Source organism: Diadema antillarum, unplaced genomic scaffold, assembly GCF_040938485.1.
Source record: "Diadema antillarum isolate AM-2024a unplaced genomic scaffold, OU_Dant_1.0 seq00001661_RagTag, whole genome shotgun sequence".
Taxonomy (NCBI): Eukaryota; Metazoa; Echinodermata; class Echinoidea; order Diadematoida; family Diadematidae; genus Diadema; species Diadema antillarum.
The window spans coordinates 136,131-157,868 of NW_027272361.1; the positions used below are offsets into that span (position 1 = coordinate 136,131).

The following is a 21,738-nucleotide window of genomic DNA, read 5'->3' on the forward strand; positions in this document are numbered from 1 at the left end:
TTACAAATTGCTGCACAGCAAACATCTTAAAAGTAGAACTACATGCTTCAAGGAATGCCATCAATAGAGATGCTCTTTACAGTTTCAGAGATGAAATACCTCCATACATGTAGCTTACTGTGATATACAGCTGTAAAATTGTGTTCAATATTATTTCAATACTGACTTTTTTTCTCTCACCAACTCAGTGTTCTAAATCTATCAACTGGCCTGAAGTCTACCCCATCAGTTGAATGCCATGGCAAGATTTGCCATATCATGATTCATTTATCCAAACTGTCTTCTAAAACTAAAAAGTGGGTAACTCTGTCATCAAAGCATGTTTGAAATGAACAAAATAAATTGATAAAAGTCTCCTCACAAATCCCATTTTCTGCACTTGAGTGGAAATATGGAGTAAGGATTTATGACCACATTTCTCCACTCTTGAAACCATCCAAAGAAGCTTAAAGTCTTGACAAACAGTTTCAATTCAGAATCGAATATTTCTTAAACCTACAAGGGGCGATCTTAAATACAGTCACTTTTAGTGACATCAGATAAAACTCCCGCTTCAAGCCCACTCAGAAAGAGATCACAAAAAAGACGACCTTCAATTATTACAGCAAGGTCAGAACCTTAAAGTAATGTCGTGATATATTGTGAAGACAAGTAAGAAAAAGAAAAAAGTTAGAAGTGAACAGAATTCAAATGCAATATAACAACTGGCCACTTGATTTCATAAACTCTTTGGCCTGAACTCACAAAGGTGGTATAAACCTGGTTTAAACCTAGACCACGGTACAAATCTAGACCATCGTCTAAAATAAGCATGAAATAGGCTTACCTTTGACATGCATGTCAATGCATGTTTGTTACTGGACGTCTGTCGGCGTACGCAATCTGTCAATCGCATCTACTCTGAAGAAATTTGCATAAACCACGGTTTAAATTTGTACTACATTCATAAATTTGGGTCGATTTGTCTTCGTTGTTCCAGATATTTAAGCGGTCACCTTCTCTGGCTCTTCTTGGCTCTCTGGCTCCAGCTCTTGGTGGAGGAAACTCTTTGGTCCTCCCTCCGTATACTCCTGCACGGTGTCCCCCGACCCCTCCAGGATCCATTTCGTGGTGAGGAGTCCCTCCACCCCTACTGGTCCACGGGCGTGGATTCGGGTGGTACTGATACCCACTTCAGCTCCTGACATATTGAAGGGGGGGGGGGAACAAAATCCATTCAAATATGCACTGACTTGTTCTTCAGAACTATTTTTGTTACTGATTTGTTTTTCATATACTTCTTTTATTCTCTATGTTTGCCTTTCACTATACTTTGAGATGAAGGGGAGGGAATGTACAAGAAGGGAGTAAGAGTTTTGTTGTACAGTATTCATCGCATAATCGGGCATCGGATAATCGGGATCCTCGCTTAACCCTAAAAAGACTGGGGGGGGGGGCCTAAAAGGCCCCCCCCTCGACATTTCGCGCGATTACTCAGCAACACGCAATGCTCTCGCCGCGATGCTCTATGACTTTTTTCTTTCGAGTTTCCCGCACATTTTGACACCAAATTTGTGACGCCCGGGGGTACGGTTCTGAAGTTACATAACTTTTTGTACATGCACATGAGACCGAAAATGGCTCAAAAATGTGATTTTGTGTACAAAGTCAGTACAAACTGAGTTTTATCACATGGTTCATATAAATATGCTTATTTTTACTCTCAATGGCTAAAATCAATTTGTTTTAGTAGTATTATGCTTCAAAAAGGGTCTGCCACAAATTTTGCTGAAAAAAACAACAAAAACAAAAGGTCGAAAAAACAAAGAAATACATAAGAAATTCATAAAACAATAAAATAGATAAGAAATTAATTTTGATACCGAATTTTTTTTCAAGTACATTTGCTAAGAATGCTACAAAGAATATCTAGACCAAAAATGAGCACTTTTGGAGCTTTATTTACTGATTTAGATAAAAAAGTCTGATTTCTCGCATAAATTAGCATAATTAATCAATATAAAATAAAAGAAGACTATTTTGGAAAATTTAAATATACGATCTTGTAGATTACATCGCACACTACCATTGTGCAAATTTCCGCGGCGATCGCTCGATCCACGGCCGAGATCTTAAGGGGGGGCCCTTTAGGCCCCCCCCCCGTCTTTCGAGCTACCAAAATAGCCCAGTCTTTTTAGGGTTAAATGACATACGCTTCCCAGAAACATTTCCAATGCATGTTATTTTCACTGGATAATCGGTGTCACATTGAAAATGCATTTCCAGGTTGTTTCATGTACAACACCTATCGGTCATTCAACTAGACAAACATGTTTACGTGTAGGGATAACGAGACAAAAAGTGCGAGTGAGTGAGCGAGAGAGAAAGCGAGAGTGAGAGAGAGAAAGTGCTAGGACAGGTGTAAATGTTTTACAAGTCGCGCCATCGATGACCGAGAGGAGTTCATTTATTTTTGCATGTCAATTAATGTAGAAAGAAAAGACAGGAAATAGCTCCAGTTCCGGGAGAGTGCGGTATAGGTGTTTTCGTTCAAGTCCTTTTAGTTGTATCAAATATTCCAAATGCCTCGAAAAGGAGTGTCGTAGTCGAGTAGCAATTTAACAGTAGAGTTGGATCTTTTCGTGGCAGACACCATTTTGATTTCACCGAGAGAACATTGAGTTAGCTCCGTGATGGCAGAAAACCAACCTGCCACACCCAGGCGCCAGTTGGCAAGATAATTTTGTGTCTAAGCCCAATTTCGTTTGCGGCCAGGAGCCGTCCGTCCACCTTACCGTCAGCCTGTATACTGGCTGATTTGAGTTCAGATTTTGTTTGCTGCCAGAAGGCGTATTCCAACAGCCTTTGCAGCCTTCCAGTAGCCAAGAAGAAGAGGCATTTTGGTTATATTACACCGGTCATTGGTAAGTTAAATTGCGATTTTATTTCTGCTTTGTCGTGTGTAAGGATGTGAATGTGTTTCAGGGCACCACATATAGCCCCGGAGAACCCCGTGAATAAGTGATAAAGTATATTATAATGGTGTACAGTTTTTGAAAACGATGCGGTGATGTTTGATAAGCTATGCACTGTTATATTTCCAATGTTTGAAACATTTCATTATGTGAATTTTGTATGTTAATTGGATAATAATGCAGTTCTCAAATTTTCACTGTGATGTCAGGATTTTAAGCTGATAATGTTTTTGTGTGTGTGGTTAGAACACACCCCATTGGTATATGTTGCATTTAAATAATTTTGTAGATGGCGCCGAGGCCGAGGTCGAATCTACTCCCAGGCCGACGCATTCGCAGCAGAGCGACTGTGCCCGCCCCTCGCTAGGGAGAACTTTTGACGCCAATGAATACGGAACGCGGGTCCCTCGCGAGACTTTGGAGCTGGAACAGCAACCTCGCATACAAGGACGCTCCACCCACGAATCAGTTATGTTCGGGAAGCGAATAGTTTGACAATTAAGGTGACTCTGTGGACAACGCAGGTGAGCGATGAACCTGGCGGGTGCATGACACCCTGTTGATATGATTGGTTATGACGAGGAAGTGTCGCCGAAGTAGAGAGGTGAAGGTCATGTTAAATTGGTAAAAGGATGAATATGATGTGCACATAATTCGAATGTTGGTATTTATACACTCCATGAGAGTTGCGGGTTAACACAGAACCCGGATGTAAACGGAAGCAGTGTAATTGAAGGCAAGTGTTATAACCGCGGTAAACCGTCGTGCGTGCAGGCTGGTCATCTCAGGATCAGCACTACGGTGGTGTGAACCATATAGTGTTGCGCTTGATAACAGATAGTGTATTGTCAGGGATAACGAATTAATAGTGAAGCTGTTATAATTATTCTGAAGACGTGTCAAGCCAAAAGTACAGGTGGAACCGGACCAAGACAGGGTCCCGTTCACATGGTTGTCGAATATAAGAGTATTGTAATTTAATTTATCTCACTCAGAATTTTGATTTTGCATTTTATGTTGGTCACAACTCCTTGATTTCAGTCTTGTAAATATTCTACAAATGGTTTATTAAATTGTACATTAAAGTGAATGGCACGAGTGTGATTGAGTATTATTTAAGTCCGCCCATGTGACAATCGGGCGGGGACCTCTGATAAAAGGGACAATTTTTCTTCAAGCGATCTTTGATTTTGTTGATATTTTACACAAAAAAATCTACCAAAATACCACAACAATATTTCAAAGATTCCCAATCAGTTGTCGTTTACATCGAACTTACAAAGCAAGCTTCGGACTGGTGTGTTTTGACCTCCATCCATCCAGTACACGTACATGCATAGCCACGAAAGCGCCGTGGTAAGTATCCATGCCATTGCGAAACACATGCTTTCGTGAACATTCTTCTCCCCTACATAAGCAAAGCCGTGTGCTCGCTTGCAATTCCTACTCACATCCAATAAAAAACACGCCTCGCTCACCCAGCTAAGGCAGTGTACATTATTCTCAGTCATACACTTTGAGGGCAAATTCAAAATTTCTCGTCTCTGAGTGTTTCAACTTTCAATACACTGTGATCTGTGTGTACGTCACAATCTTCCTCAATTGTAAATGAGCTAGAGGGTCGCGCCAAGGGGTAGCGTGGTTGTGTATTCATGTACATGTACAGTACGTCAGTATGCATGTGTGTGTGTGTGTGTGTGTGTGTGTGTGTGTGTGTGTGTGTGTGTGTGTGTGCGCACTACATGTATGTCGTATGCCGTTAGTGTATGGTGAGTGCTCATCGCGAAATCGGGCACCTCGCTTAAAGGGGCCGTGTTTGCTACTCCCAACCTGTCCCGATTATGCGATGAATACTGTATAAGTATTGTTTGGCATTTCACAAAGTTGTAGGTCAAAATGGGTATCAGATATATTCTGCAGACCATACTGGTAATTATCAAATCAGCTAAAATAACATGGCAGTTTGATCAGTTCTACCATTTGTGAAGATCTATTTTTTGATCTTTAAGTTTTAAGACCACAATTGCAGTCCTACCATGTGTGAAAATTTCCTTCTTGATCCTTCAGTAAGTGATAAGACCACATATGCAGGGCACATATGAATAAAAATGGGAAAATGGAAAAGAAAAGTGTTGTGTTTGGACTTAATCTAACATGGCCACAAAGTGGGATATGAATGCTTAATAGCAGTGGAACACCATGGGACTCTGAAGGACCAGATAATGAGCATTAAGCGTCTTGCCTTGGGGCACAGCTATTGCTACCAGAGGGCTCAAACCAGGTACCTTATGATTGAGAGTCTATTATATGGTCTCATTCAGAGAGCCTTATCAGCTAACCACTGAATAATAATGGCAGCATTTACACAAAAGTAACAGAATAAAGAAAATGCCTCCAACACCCTTGGGGGTGGAGGCATGATGAAATGAGGTTGATGATGATGGCAATGATGGTGATGTCATAACTGTTATTCTCACCATCATCATTATCATCATCATCATCATCATCATCATCACCATCATCATCATCATCATCACCATCATCATCCCCATCACCATCATCATCACTATCACCATCATCACCCCATCACCACCATCATCATCATCATCACCATCATCATCATCATCATTACCATCATCACTATCATCACCATCATCATCACTATCACCATAACCATCATCACCATCATCATCATCATCACCATCATCACTATCATCCTCACCATCATTATAAACACCATCATTATCATCATTGCCATAATAACAATCCTCTTCATCATCATCATCATCACCATCTCCATCATCAACAGACCATCCATCATCATCCCCATTATCACCATCATCACATCTGCAGAAGATTCTCACCTAGTCCAAAGCGGTATCCATCTGAGAAGCGAGTGCTGGCATTGTGGAAGACACAGGCACTGTCCACGCTGCTGAGGAATCTTTCCGCTGTCTCCTCTGTGATGCAAAACGTTTGTGCACAAACAGGAACAAGAGATTGGTAACCAACAGAGACACAAATCAGAAAATACTATACATATCACCTTCATTCCCCCTCACCACAGAATAATTTCTTATTTCTCAAAAATTTTCACACTCCTTAAACATCTCCTGTAGAAGTGAATACTTTCGCACGACTAATTTTTAGCACTCAGCCGGGTAAGAAGAGTATCACATGTTTTTAATTCCGCGGGATCAAGATATCAACTACCAGAACATATGGCAAGCAAAAATATTTGTGTGCTTTTATTTTCTTGCGTGTTTCTGGTTGCTCGAAATGCACGAAAATTTCAACGCTGCAAAAATTTCCACTTTTACAGCACTTTGCCCACTGAGTGAAACAAGTGAACACACTGTGCCAAACCTATCACCAAAACAGCACAGATGATCAACTTAGGATACAAAGGTAAGGTAGGCCTCTTGGACATTTCCAAATTCTTGTGATCAATAGCCCTTTTCTTTTGTCTCGGACCTCTGGAGTATAACTGTACAATCAGGCATACATATATTGACTAGAAACATGTCGTGCAAAGTCAAATTCAAGGAATTGTGTAATACATGAAATAAATCTTTTCGTCACCATGATTTTGTAGAGAGTAGGGAAATTCACACACAGAAGACAGATTGCAATGCAGACAGCAGCATTGTCTTGATTTTCTCCCCCACACTTACCGTTCTCTGTGACCACCACATCCGTGTGCGAGCTGCCGTATCGGTGGATGTGGCTGATGGCAGCTTCGACATCGTCCACGATCTCAACGGCGCACTCCAGGCCGCCGTACTCCATGCTCATGGACTGCGCCTCCTTGGGACCAAATTTGAGGGAGCGGGCGAGGCGTGGTCCTGGGTTGAACTTGACCTGATGTACAAAGCAAAAAAAGGAAGATAAAGATACATACAAATGATGCTTCACTGCTTAAAGGTAGAACATCACCAATCTTCGACAATCTGTGGATTTTCTTTTAATTTTCTTCGTATGCTTCCACATGTATGCCGGTAAGGTTTGAAATTGATTGATAGCTAATGCATTTATCAAGGCTCACATGCTAAATAATCTACTGATTGACAAGCTTTGCTGTCCCAGTTTTCTGTAAGACTTCCCACAATACTATGAAGGTGTAGACCACAGCTAATAGCATCCTAACAGTATCCAGTTATTAGTCATACAATAAAATGATTGTTAACTTGATATTAAGGTGGTATTCTAATACTGATTATAAAAACTATTCATAGAGTAACTATCACAGAAAATAAATCAATGTCTTCATGTACATTAAAGTAAGGAATATATAGAAATAAGGAAAGAGACTGGACAGAGAGAGAAGGAAACAAGGTAAGATGAAAAATGGCACAATTTTGACATACAGCCTAAAGCCTAATCCAATGACAAGTTAAAAAGATCCATTTTCAAAAGACTCTTAAAATCATCTATGGACTTTACAGAGCAGTGGCTCTCAGGTGATGACCTTACATATGTCACTGCCCTCCCACACCTCCCCCCCCCCAAAAAAAAAAATGTCCGTGGTCATACATTTTCTGAGCGAAGCATGTCTAGGATGTCCTCGAAGACCTGCGTATGCCGGTGTGCCTTGTGGATGAGCAGTGTCTCCATGGCATTACACGCTGCTGGGTAGTCACACTTAGAATCTCGCACTGCATATGGGATATGAATGCAATATCTTTCACATCACTGCTGAAGTCCAATACTAATTTTCAAAAATATTGGCCCGAATTCACGAAGGTGGTACAATTTTTGTCCATGGTTTAAACCATGGACAAAGACTGTAGTTTTGTATGGGGTGCCAAGTTACGCATGGCCTATTTCGTTACGAAATGACAACATTTCGTCAACGCAATGACAAGTGACTTATTTCGGAACGAAATAGGGCATGCGACACTTGGCGTCCCATACAAAACTACGGTCTTTGTCCATGGTTTTAAACCGTGGACAAAAATTGTACCACCTTTGTGAATTCGGGACACAGTGTTTATTCTTTATCTCTGCCAGAGCAGATACTTTTATTAAAGAGAGTGCAAATTACACAATTTTCTAGACCTTATGCTAGGAAACGATGTGTGAGGCAACATTTTGATTTCCATCACCACTATCGAGAAAACCATCACTATTCAAATCATAACTTCTGTATGCATTGCTATCGCCATTGGCATCACGGTCATCATGATCTTCATCACAATGTAACTTACAAGCACACAATCAACATAATTGGTTGGTCAGTTGGTCAGTCATTCAGTCGGTTGGTCTCAGTCAGTCAGTCCGTCCGTCAGTCAATCTCATAATGAAACAATTACAATTCACATCATAAAGACTGCGACCATGACTGGGTCAAACAAATCTTATCAAGTCTGTAGTATTTAACGGAGAACTGAATAGAGAGAGCCTCACCAATTTGTAGGGCCATTTCTAGGTCTGCTTCAGCATCAATGTAGACATGGCAGATGCCTTCACTGTGTCCCAGGACTGGAATCCCCTCGCTCTGTTCCTGGATCAACTGCACCATCTCCTTAGAGCCTCGTGGAATCACCAGATCAATGTCTTCCGACATCTTAAGGAGATCGCCTACTTCCTCTCTTGTGTTGATCTGTAACGGATCCAAAGTATTGCATACTTTAACATATAAGAGAGAAATTGCATATGAAAGCATAAAGCTCTCTGAGCAAATCAATCCAGTTCAGACAAGTCTCAATTTTGGCAAAGGTATCAACGAAACCTCAGTTATAATACACTTGTTTGTCATTGTTTCTGTTTGATTTTCAGCTTTATTTTGGGTGGTGATTGTGTTTTGAAACATGTAATCAAAGTAGGGTCACTTGGAAATCACAACAACACAACAGTGAGCTCATGCTAGCTTTGAGCCTACCAAATAATAGTTTCATTATTTTTGAATGTGCAAATATGTACAGATGTAATCATATTTAGACCTTGATGTGGATAAAACAAAGACACTGCCCTATTAACTGACATTGTGATCATTCTAAGAAGTAAGATAATATGAAAACAATACCATGCAAGATCATCCAGGAAATCATTACCAAAACTTTACTGAATAGGGATAGAAAAGGTTTTCAGTCGAACAAGACTTTTTTTTTTTCCATCAAAATATTTCATTACCAGTGTCAGGAGTGAATAAAAGAACAGAGATGTTCATGGGCACTCATGATCACTCAGCTCTTCTTGGAAGGGAAAGCTTCGTTCATTCTGTGGCACCGAGACAGACTAGCACCATACTCCTATGACATTACCTTGCTTTCTGTCACTTTTTACAAAGCGATGAATCTTTTCAATCTTTCAATCTTCTCAAATACAGCATGGCTAAAGCTTGTCAATATGAATGACTGATGAGACCTAGGACTACACTTTTAACCATTGCTAGCCATGATTTGGACGGGAAACTACCACAGAGTCTGATGGGAAGGCCTAGGAAGATGAACCTACCAGTGCGATAGCATTCTTGGCTCCGTGTGTCTCCAGGGCCTCCTCAACGAGAGAGAAGAGCGCCTCATTGCTGTAGGTAGCCTCCTTCCCTCCCTTCAGCAGGAGGCCGTTGGCACTGCTGATGGCTAGGGCAGCAACCTGGCAGAAAATACACATATTCAACAGAATTGGAAACATATCACTGGCATACTGTTTTCTACGGTGAATCTCCATTGCTCCACAGGGTTTACCCGTTGGAGACTAGTCATGAGTATACTCGGGCAGATGTTTATGGGAAATGCATGTTGTAGCAAAATCAGCCCATCTTCAATGGGTTAAGAGAGGAGGAATATATCAGAAATGTGATAAAGAGACACTACCATTTAAGGCATGGACTATTTCACCATTTTCTTGAGATGAACTGAACAGATTCTCACAGTAGATCATATCCCCTGTGTCAAATCATCAGTTACTTTACTATCCCTAGTGGTCCACAAGATGAATGGATCCCATAGGTGCTTCATTATTGAAGAAAAGTGTATTCACCACTCTCACCAGCAATCACAATACCAGTGTTATGCCAGTCCATGCGTGGACTACTCTACATGTATGGACACACCAATGGTTGCTCATCTGGTATTAGCCAATGATGGCAAAGAGGCAAAGTCAAAATCCTCCCCCCCCCCTTCCTCCACCAAACTTTACACTCTAAACCCAAGACCTGGGGTCTGTTTCATAAAGAGTTATGATTTATCTTACGCTTGATTTATTGAATATAACTTAGTGAATGAATCAAGCATAAGAGCATAAAGATACAAACGTAGTTACGCTTGATCTAAAGCACAGATTTAATAGCAGATAGAGCATAACTTTATTGAATCGCATCAAGCATACGATCAATCTTACTATCAATCTTCATGAAACAGGCTCCTACTATACTGTACTTGTCACACGTTTGGAAAAGAGTGTCCACTGAGAGCAGAGACATTCAGCAAAATTAAACCAACAATGACAACCAAAATAGTCACATGGCCATGGTGAAGAAGGATCAATTCGTTGATAAAGGCTGTAGCATTGGCAGCTGAAAAATTCCAGAGGTAAATTGTACATAATGAGATCAAAAGTCAACACAAATTTCACAACCAAAACAGGTTCAACTTCGTCCTCTCCACTCCTTCCATCTCACATCATATTTCCCTCACCTGTGGAAGACAGTCTGGGCGGGACTCGAAGATCACCATGAGAACGCCAATCGGCACAGTGACCTGCTTTAGGAGCATGCCATCCGAGAGGAGTGTCCGCTTCACCTCTCGGCCGACGTTCCGGTAGGAGGAGGCAGCGATCTGTTTCAATCCTTCGGCGAGATTCCTCAGCTTTGCCTCAGACAGCGAGAGCCTGGCCAGATTGGGGCCAGTCATTTCACCTGGGATAAGATGGGATCGTTGAGGTGTCAATTGTAATGTGATTAAACAGGGCTCGACATCAGAAGTGGCATGGGGACGTCAGAAATAGGTTTTGGGCCACCACTTTTCAAGAAAAGATATGTTTTTAGTGGTCTGATTGGGTCACCAAATTTCACTGTCTGGCCACCAAAAGAAAAGGTTAGTTTCGAGCCTTGTATACACATGTAGGTAATTGAGAAAATTAATCAACCTGTTGAGGACAAGCTGATTTTGCTACAACAAGCATTTCCATAGACAGTTGCCCCAGTATACTCAGGACTCATTCTCAATGGGTTAAAAAGCAAAAGAGTGCAAAAACTTCAGATGAAATTGGGTCTGTCAGATAATTATCCTGTAAGGGCAGGTACTGCATAACAAGTGGTTCATGGACAGGGGCTGAATTTGTGGCTTGCATTAGGTCATTTTTGTTACCATTCGTAACCACATTCCAGCTTCTGTGACTGCAAAATTAATACTTTAATATTCATGTAGCATGCCTAAATTGGACATATGCTGTAATCACAGTCATTCTATGAAACTCTCTTACATTCCCTCTGCAAAAGTGCTATACTCCAGCAAAATATGTGGCAACTTCAGATGCTGTTGCAAACAAGAATTATGAATATCTATGAGAATTATGAATATCTATGAGAATTAGGAATATCTATGAGAATTAGGAATATCTCACAAAACACTACGAAGTTGGTGTCACTCACTTCTGCGGGCGTTGTCGATATCCATTTGGTTTGCTGCTAGGATGGTTTCTGACCTTTGAACTAACAGGTCAGCCAGTCGTTCAATGATTTCAGCTCTCTGTCAAACAAAATCAAATTGACAAATGTTGCCCAGTTCAAAGTCTCATGAATGCCATAATATTTCAACAGGCTTCCAGCAACTCAACAAATGCAGAGTCTAATGGATTAGTAATGGAGTAGTATGATTACCATTGATATTATGCCTGATTGTAGAGTCTGGGTGGTCCACAAGGGATTTCAGCATGTTGCTGAAACATGCTCAAATTCTTGTGCAACATCCTCAAAATCCAAAAACATGCTATGCAACATCTTCTCATTGACAACTTGTAGTTTATCATACCAGCCTGGCATTCTCTACACAATACGCCCGTTCATAGTTACAATCTGAGCATGTGCACATAAAGGTCACTACAGACCTTCTCTTGAATCTGACTAGCATCCGAGGTACTTGAAAACTGGACAGGTCTTCATGCAAACTGTGCTTCAATTATCTATGTATGAACTAGGTGGATATCAGAATGTACATAATGAACATAAGCATTCATGCAGCACCTTCAAGTAAATCACCACTTTCTGCTAGGCAATTTGCAACTAATGAAAGGATCAATCCATGTCTCCAAAAGTCTGTGACTCAGCGGTCACTGCCAACCATTGCTAAACTGTGAACTGGCTTATCAATTTAGACACAATTGATCGTTAATGGAGAGTTTAAGATCACACCTCTTGTGGGGCGAGAGCCTGAAGGATTCTGCCCCCCTCTCTGGCTGAGACAGCTTGGTTCTCAGGGGTCACTCCTGTGGGCTTTGTCTCCGTGAAGAACGTCCCGATCTTCCTCCCGTTCACAATGTTGAGGACGATGTCATCCCTGTTCATCCCGTTGCCAATGACAACGCTGCAGCCGCGTTCTAAAGCCCAGTTGGCAGCCTTAACCTTTAAACATAAATTAGGACACCATGCTGTTGAAAATGTACATCTTTACACCATTCACAGTTGGCATTAAGATTATACTGCCTACTTTTTTGAAGACTACACGAGTTGACAAATTGTAAACTCTTTATGAACATATTCTACATTACATTCTCAAATTGCAATAAAAACCAACCCCTCTAAGATTTCAGAGAAAAACAAAAATGAAAGTTGTTGCACAACACTACCACAAAAATTTGTTTGCTTTGCACATTTGTATTAAAGCAATGGTGATAAAAGATTCTGAAAGCAACAATCTGTTCACTTACAATAATGCTAACATTATCTAGTAGATAGGTGAGATTAAATTCAGAGATGCTACCACATGAACATTGCATAAATAAGTAGCATTTCACATGAGTCAGTTGTGTAAAGAGCATTGCCCTTGCAAAAGAAAGAAGGCCATATTTCACATACATCAAATTTAAAGTTTGTATGTCCCTTTTGCAACCCAGAAAATTAGATTCCTTTTAAAAGCTGGTATATTGTACAGATAGGTAATTCAGACCTTTCCTCAAAATAATGAAACTTGAAACTTCTTTATGGTCGGGGGAATAAATGCGAAAGGTTTTCAGTAAATTTATTCACACCCCATAAACTGTCCAACTGCTTTTCTCAGTACAGAACGGGAGCATATTCTCAAGTGATATGGGATTAGTTTTTTATTTCTTAAAAAAACAAACTTTGAGGTGTACTACCATAAGTTTTCATACACGATGTAGGGAGACATTGTTCTTCAATCATGCAAAAACTTTCTTTTCGACATTTCCAAAAAGGATGTCTCACCTTTTTTTTTTTAGGGATTCTAAAACCAGGGACAGAAAAAGATAATTGATTTTGAGAGTAGATTAGAAGCAGTAGAAGAAGACATGAAAAAGAAGAAGGCCATGAAAAGCAATCACCATCCTCACCTTAGACTCCATGCCCCCCAGTCCCACGCGGGACTTCCCTCCAAACGTGATGAATGCTGTATCCCCTGGGTAGACAGTATTCAGAAGGGATGAGCCCTCAAGACCGGGCGGAGCCGAGTAGATGCCATCGACGTCGGACAGAAGTACAAGGAGATCGGCATTGACTTCGATTGCCAGGCGGGCCGCCAGGCTGTCATTGTCTTTGATGCTGATGACCTTGAAGGGGAAACAAGTTCACAGCTTTCTTACCTAGTGTGCAAGTTTGTGTATTTTTTTGTTGTGTGTCATCTCATCCTTCAACTTATTGAGACAGTAAATTGTTTTTTGTAGGTTAATGTCCCATTACAATTCAAATTATTCAAACAGTGGTGCCCCCAGATTGACACCAGACTCATGCAGACAATGTATAGGAATGACACACATGTTTCTTTGCCACACTTGGGGGAAAAATATCAATGTCTGAACAAAAAATCCTGTCTGAACAAATAATTAACAAACAAACAAAAAAGGCAATTAATTTTAATTGCAATTACACCCGACGAGCCACTGATGTCATGCGTGTCAATTCTAAATTAACAAACAAACAAAAAGGGCCATTAATTTTAATTGCAATTACACCTGACTTGCCACTGATATCATGCGTGTCAATTCTAAGTAAGCCTAAACATTAGTATTTGCATGCAGCATTTTATTGTTCTTGCACATGCACTAAGCCTTAATTTGTCTGGCTCTTTTATTGGCATTAATTATGTGGTTGATCATCTTCTCACCCAGTGGGCCATTAAGTTAGTTATACACACCCACACATGTGTAACAGTGCAGAAAAAACACCACACACTCCTTGTGACACAATGGAATCAAAGGATCGTAACATGCACATCTGAGCATAGTTCCTTGAAGGACAGCCTCGGGAATTTGATAGAACAAAGTACCATACAAGAGTCTAATAAAGAGCACTCCCACGACACTTAACTTTAGAATCGAGCATCAAATTTATAGCTGTGCAAGAAATATATGTGAACTGTGAAGTGTTAGAAATAGACGTGGTATCATGCAATCTGGAAAACAGTGTAAAGAAGGAGGAACAATCATAATGTCTTTATCTCTCACTCTGATTGACTGCTACCTAATATTCAGAGTGACAGAGTACTGTAAAGCAGGTAATGTTCGCAGCATGAAATTTTTGCAAAATGGAGCTGACAGCCTTTTTCGCAGCATGAAATTTTCGCAACTTGCCACTGGCATCCAAAACATTATAGTGTAGACAAGAGCTTTCACATGCATGTTCATCTCACAAACCTTGGCTCTTGCAAAACTTGCAAAATTAAAATGCATGCAAAAATATCTGGTTTAACAGTAATGTTACACATCAGTAGAAACATTGTTTCAATAGTTATGTTCAGACGGTGATCTTTAACCTCGAGGATAGCTATCTTCGAGGATAAGCTTGTAGTTGAGCATCGTGTAGACGCACTCGTTGATAGCCAACTTGAAGCTAACTCAAAGACAGCTATCCACAAGATATCTCAGGGTTAGTGCTCTATCAACAAACCAAGGGGGATCCCCGCTCGTGTGCACAGAACTTGTTGATAGGAACTTTATAAGCACAGTTACAGGGGACAGTGAGCCTATCCTCGAGGATAGCTACCTTTGAGGATAAGCTTCATTGTGTGAATACATGTCGTAGTTAGGGGGCCAGAGCTTATATCCTTGAAGACAGCTATCCTCAAGGTTACGGATCACGGTCTGAACGTAACTAATATATTTCTGGAATATTTCTGTGATGATCAGTCAACAATGACAATTTCATGGAAATCGGATGGACAGAGACCTTACACATCCATGATAAAAAAGTTGGTTTCCAAATGGATGTTTCTAATAGCTTTCAAATGAGATTTTCTTTTTTTTAAAGCCAGTGCTATTTCATGCATTATATCTATATGCAGGTATTTCTAATGGTTCTAAGGCATGCTATTATGGAATGGTGACTGGAATGATGAAATACAGGAAACCGACAACATTGTCCCCAATGACTGGTCTTTTGGCCGCACACAACTTATCTGACATCTCCAGATGCTTGACGTTTCAATTTCATTTGCAAGAATATGTATCCCTGCTGCTCTATGAATGCAATAATTAGTATGACATTATGATCTCTCCATTACTTTTTCTTTGTTTTGTTGTTTGGGCCAAATATTGAAAGCAACTCTCCATTGTGACTGTGCAGAACCGAATGAAAGCTATTCTACGAATGTTAGATCGAAGGTCAAGAGAGATCTGTGCCTTGACCAGTGCCCAGCTCGAATCTACAAAAAAAAAACGAAACTGGTCGGTCTCTGGCGGGTTCGTTACCTCCGTTCTTACCCCGGCCAGGTCTTTGTCTTCCTCGGGTGGCGGCACGACGGCGTCGTTGCTGTTGATGATAGGGATGATGTTCATGCGGAGGAGCTCTTGGATGGTGCCGCGCAGGTTACTGCGGGTGTAGTCATGGTAGAAGTCGGGCTTGGTGACCAGCACCTGCCAAATTGAGTGAGCATTACATAGTCAAGAGAGGAAATAAACAGAAAGGTTGAGATGTATACAGACTTGCCACCAAGAGTGAGGGAAATATCTACAGTCCAACCTCTGTTATCCGGTCATGTTAGGACCGGCCCGCATCTGGTTGAGCGATTTGGCTGGATATGGGAGAAACAATGTTAATGTACATGTAAAATGTAGCGAACGACCCTGTGGTAGCTGGTGTACACCACAACAGTGGTGTAATCTATGCTAGCCAACTTGAAATTACACTCTGGATACTGAAACATTCAAAGTAAAAATCACTACATGTTTCTGAAGGGAATATCAAAGGTAGATTGTGTGGGTTTAGTAGGAGTTTTAATCAAGTTTGAAATCACTTCTCTTTCTTTTACATTGTATTTCGCGTCCTCACTGCGTGAACATGTCTAGATGATAATGATGTCTGGATAAGAGATGGCAGGATAATTAAGGTCGGACTGTTACAAAAAAAAGAAGAACAACAAGTCAGGAAGCAATGAAGTGACTTTGTGTGCCACACTCCCATGCACAACTCAGATGACGGCGTGCCATCTTTGCATATTCCGCTCAAAAGCACATCCTCACAAATGGTAATAAATCTCAATTTGCCATTGTACACCAAAAAAGCAAAGCCATAGCTTTGTCATAGATTTTACGTCACAGCAAAGCCTAAAAATGTTCTCTATGACTTTGCTGTAATGCATTTCTAGCATTGAAACACTACACTGAAACTACAAAAAGTTACAAGAGTTTGAAAAACAGAATGACTTTCCAAAAGTGCTTAAACACTGCAGTCTGAAATGTGGCACATGGGGAGGGGGTTACACTGTTGCACACTAGTAGTTAACAAGCAGCCATATGGGAATCTATAATGATGGTAACCAGAAAAAAAAAATACTACCACCAGTAGAATCATTACAGAACTGCAGTCATCACCACTAGGAAATGTTCACGACAGGTATTTCATTTGTAATGGACAGAGACTGATCTGTTGTCCACTCACCTGTGCAGTGGTCAGTCCATACTGAGCAAACATGGCCTCATAGAGGGACATCAGGCCGCTCTGACCGGCCGCAGCACAGGCTCTGGAATCCAGCAGTGGATTTGTCTGCATGGTGAGAAAAATCGAAACCCAAGTTAAGTTACCTTCCAGTGAACAGTCCATCATACACCGAGAAACTCAATTTCAAACAATGTACCACACAATTTTCACCTCAAGTGCTCATGGACAAAGCTATCAATACACATAAACTAAAGATATCAATTATACAATAATAATTTGACAATCATAATCAAAAAGGAAATGTTGATGAAAGGAAGATCCCTATCCACAGTACAGCCTTGCAAGTGTAATTACGGCAAGGAAACTGAATGAATACAGCAGTTTCGTCCTCAAGATTTTTGCCTGCTCTTTAGTCACAATATGTTATAATTTCATACCATGACAATTTATGCAGTGTCGCTCTTGAAAACTATGCCTTCCTAATTAATGCCTAAAGATCCAAACATATATTACATTACTACAATGGAATCAAACTATTCAGGAACTGATGAAATTGTATGCTCATTCAAGCTTTTGTCTTGATTTGACTTCTGTTGTTGTAGTTTTGCTTTTCTTTCTTTCTTTGTTTTTGTGGGTGGTTACTTGGGAATTTTTCTTTGCCATATATGCTAATGTCCTTACCATGGCATGGCACTTTCTCCCACTTTAAAACAAAGAAAAACAAACAAAGTGTTTCTAATTGCAATGCAAAAGCCAAGACCAAGCTTGCTTGACAAGTGTATAAGGGCGGGGAAAGAGGAACTTACCCGAAGGTTTGGGGCAAGGGTTTGCTTGATACTCTTGGCCAGCATGACTTCATGATGGAGACGTTGCTTGCCAAAGGCCACGGCACCACTGGTCACAAGAAGGACCTGTCTGCCCGATGACTGAAGTTCTGATACCTGAGCCAGAGAGGAGAAAAAAACACCACTATATTAACCCTTTCGGCGCCAGGGACTTTGGACAGTGCATACAATGCGTATCCGGGCAATAACCCCCTGAGGGTAATTACCCCCTGGCTTAACACTGGTTAGTGGTAAGGTGAGAGTAAAGATTAGGGCTAGGGTTAGGTTTAGGGTTAGGAGTTTGGGTTAGGGTTAGGATTAGGTCCAGGATTAGGATTAGGATTAGGACTAGGGCCAGGGGAAGGGTCGGGGGTAATTGCCCAGGGGGTAATTGCCCTAGACCCATACAATGTTATGGGGTTTTCAGTGCCAATAGGCATCCAAAGCACACAAAGGAGTAATGAGTATGGATAGAGGATATGCAGACTGTCACTTAAACTCCCCCCCCCCCCCCCCACAAAAAAAACAAAACAACTGCATGCACATTGATGAATGCGTCACACAGTTCAATTACAGTTGAAGATAGGAGAATAACGCGCAATAAAGCAGCATATCCACAATATGGCGCAATCATTGTATTCTACCCTGCATGACAAGACAATTAAAATGTCACAAGATATTGATGCATTTTTTTGGTAAGGGCACATTCTGAAAGAGCATTTACTGCAGAAAGTTAGAGACTTTAAAGTTTTAGGTCTATTCAAGTGCTTAATTACATCCAGAATGTGCTGTGTGCAATGAATGGGACAAAGAATAGCATACAAAACTCCACAGCAATAACTATGAAGAGATTATCAGCTTAGACTAAAATTTTGCATGCTAATCGAGTACATTCTACTTATGACTAGTTACAAAGTTCTTCCGATGCTTTAGCATCATCCTTTCAAATGTTTCTATTGCAGTTGTGGATTGGAGAATAACCCACAATAAAGCAGCATTGCACAATATGGCACAAGTGTAATAATATGTAACCATGCATCACAAAACCACCCCCAAATTGCCAGACATGAATTTTTCGGTAAAAGCCTATTCTGAAAGGGTATTTACTGAGAAAGGAGGCTTTGAAGTTTTGGGTCTATTCAAGTGCTGTCAACCAGCAAGTACTACATGCAGTGAATGGGACAGAGAAGATGATAAAAAACTCCATAGCAACTACATGTATAAAGGGACTATCAGAATAAACTGAATTTTTGCACCATTTATCTGCAAACAACAGATAAGGTTTCTACAATATGCCACATATTAATCACAAAGGAAAGAGTGTGAAGAGGGTTTTTAAGATATGAAAAAGGACCTCCAAGACATACCAATTCACAAGAGTTACAGAAAAAGTGTTAGCAAAAAGTGCAAAAAAAAAAAGACAATACAGTATCCCATTTTGTTTTATGATCTCAAACTTCAAAAATCACAGAGAAGAAAAATTATTCTTTCAGAAAGTATATAAACCTAAAAATTGACAAAGCAAAGTTGACCCATTTCACCTATTTTTGGTCCTCGTGTATCATTGGGTCATGCAAAATTTTGTTGGTTTTGTGATGGTAGTCATACATATATAATGTATCTGTTACACTGAATACAAGGAAAAGTAGAAATTACGCGGTGCGTAACATATGTCCCCGCCGGAAGTAGCATTTTGTAACAAAATGTGCAATATAGGTAAAAAATCAAGGTCAAAGGTCAAAGAAGTCTAAGGTCGAAATTCTGTGTAGAAGTTTTGAAGCCCTCACCTAGTGCCATCACATAAAGCAAATGGAATCGAAATTGGGTTAGAAATGGCGAAGGAGTAGCATTTTGTAGCCAATGTACAATATAGGTCAAAAATCAAGGTCAAAGGTCAAAGAAGACAAAGGTCAAAATTCTGTGTAGATGTTTTGAAGCCCTCACCTAGTGCTATCACATAAAGCAAACGGAATCGAAATCGGGTTAGAAATGGCGAAGGAGTAGCATTCTGTAGCAAAATGTACAATATAGGTCAAAAATCAAGGTCAAAGGTCAAAGAAGTCAAAGGTCAAAATTCTGTGTAGAAGTTTTGAAGCCCTCAACTAGTGCCATCATATAAAGCAAACGGAATCGAAATCGGGTTAAAAATGGCGAAGGAGTAGCATTTCGTAGCAAAATGTACAATATAGGTCAAAAATCAAGGTCAAAGGTCAAAGAAGTCAAAGGTCAAAATTCTGTGTAGAAGTTTTGAAGCCCTCACCTAGTGCCATCACATAAAGCAAACGGAATCGAAATCGGGTTAGAAATGGCGAAGGAGTAGCATTTTGTAGCAAAATGTACAATATAGGTCAAAAAATCAAGGTCAAAGGTCAAAGAAGTCTAAGGTCAAAATTCTGTGTAGAAGTTTTGAAGCCCTCACCTAGTGCCATCACATAAAGCAAACGGAATCGAAATCGGGTTAGAAATGGCGAAGGAGTAGCATTTTGTAGCAAAATGTACAATACAGGTCAAAAATCAAGGTCAAAGGTCAAAGAAGTCAAAGGTCAAAATTCTGTGTAGAAGTTTTGAAGCCCTCACCTAGTGCCATCACATAAAGCAAACGGAATCGAAATCGGGTTAGAAATGGCGAAGGAGTAGCATTTTGTAGCAAAATGTACAATATAGGTCAAAGGTCAAGGTCAAAGGTCACGACTGAAATTCTGTGTAGAAGTTTCAAAGCTCCCATGTAGTGCTATCATATAAAGCAAACAGAATCAAAATTGGCTCATAAATGACAGAGAAGTAGCAAATTGAAGATTTTGATCACACACGGACGCACACACGGACACACGGACACACGGACACACGGACGGACGGACGGACAGACGGACGGACACACGGACACACACACGTACGGAGCCCGTTTCATAGTCCCCTGCTCGAACTCGTTCGGCGGGGACAATAAGAGTACAGACAAGAATAAAACTCTACACATAACAAAAAACATACAAATTTTAACTTTTTGGTTTACTGGCCAAGTCCTCTAAGATATCAACATTAATTAATACTTCGTTTGAATCGGTACCGGTACTTCATGCAATATGTTGATGACTCTTTGATGAAACATAACCGACTCTTAGGAGAGAAAGGTAGAAGAAGAACTTGAAAAGCACCTGTTCTACAATGGAGGCAAGCCGTCCCAGTGCCAACCCACACTCGTCCCCTCTTGTGATCACGGCACTCCCAAGCTTCAGGACGATTCTCTTGCAGTGCTTCAGCTCCGCCCGCGACACCGCTGGCTTCTTCACCAGCGACGTCGTCGAGACGCTGCGCAGCGCACTCACGCTGCCGGCAACGAGTTTGTGAGTGGAACAGTCTGACAGGATGTTGCCATACCCTGATCTGTGTGATTCGTTGGATGATTCCAAGTGGGAGAACTTGCGGGCTAGGAGTTGTGACTGATACAGACAGTTTGATTCCTCATGGAGAAAAGGGGTCTTGGCACTAGACCCGATTCTCTTCAGAGCAGCACTGCAGAGGATATTTCGCACAGCAGATGACATGGCGGTGATGTTCCCTCTAATCTATACCCTTGTTGCTCACAGTGTAAGGTTGTCTTTTATTTCTAGAGGAGACCAGACTCTAAACCTGCGAATAGGAAAGATAATATCAGTTGGAAAACATGTGCTCAATTCCATCATGTCTCAATAATCTCATACTGACAGAGACTCCAACCCCAATCACCTTCTGATCTGGAGATTCTCCCGCTCGAAACCCATAGCAAACGGGAGACTCCAAGTAGATGTGTGCGAAGCGCGAAGTTCCTAGGGTTCTAGATGTTCTCTGGTGCTATCTAAGGCTTATTCTTTTTAACATACGATAGGTCAATTCCATTGTGACTTATGGGACAAAGTGACAATTTTCGGCAATT

The 21,738-nt window shown here is 40.7% G+C and overlaps 1 protein-coding gene across 1 annotated transcript; it reads right to left on the reverse strand.

The window, feature by feature from the left end:
* Positions 1–966: 966 nt before the first annotated feature.
* On the reverse strand, positions 967–21,371 carry LOC139711486 (delta-1-pyrroline-5-carboxylate synthase-like). The gene is made up of 14 exons (XM_071623364.1): positions 20,981–21,371; positions 17,811–17,945; positions 17,005–17,109; positions 15,816–15,980; positions 13,464–13,679; positions 12,307–12,516; positions 11,548–11,644; positions 10,592–10,812; positions 9,411–9,548; positions 8,361–8,556; positions 7,488–7,609; positions 6,629–6,815; positions 5,819–5,914; positions 967–1,180 (listed from the first exon to the last, which is right to left on the reverse strand). Exons 1-14 carry the CDS (start codon positions 21,368–21,370, stop codon positions 984–986), a joined length of 2,475 nt encoding a protein of 824 aa, XP_071479465.1. The 5' UTR covers position 21,371; the 3' UTR covers positions 967–983.
* Positions 21,372–21,738: the final 367 nt, after the last annotated feature.

Coding starts and splice junctions, on each gene's coding strand:
- LOC139711486 (XM_071623364.1), bottom strand. CDS start 21,370: ATGTCATCTGCTGTGCGAAATATCCTCTGCAGTGCTGCTCTGAAGAGA. Junction 15,981..17,004: donor ATGGACTGACCACTGCACAG/GTGAGTGGACAA, acceptor TCAATTTGGCAG/GTGCTGGTCACCAAGCCCGA. Junction 12,517..13,463: donor TGGGGGGCATGGAGTCTAAG/GTGAGGATGGTG, acceptor TTATGTTTAAAG/GTTAAGGCTGCCAACTGGGC.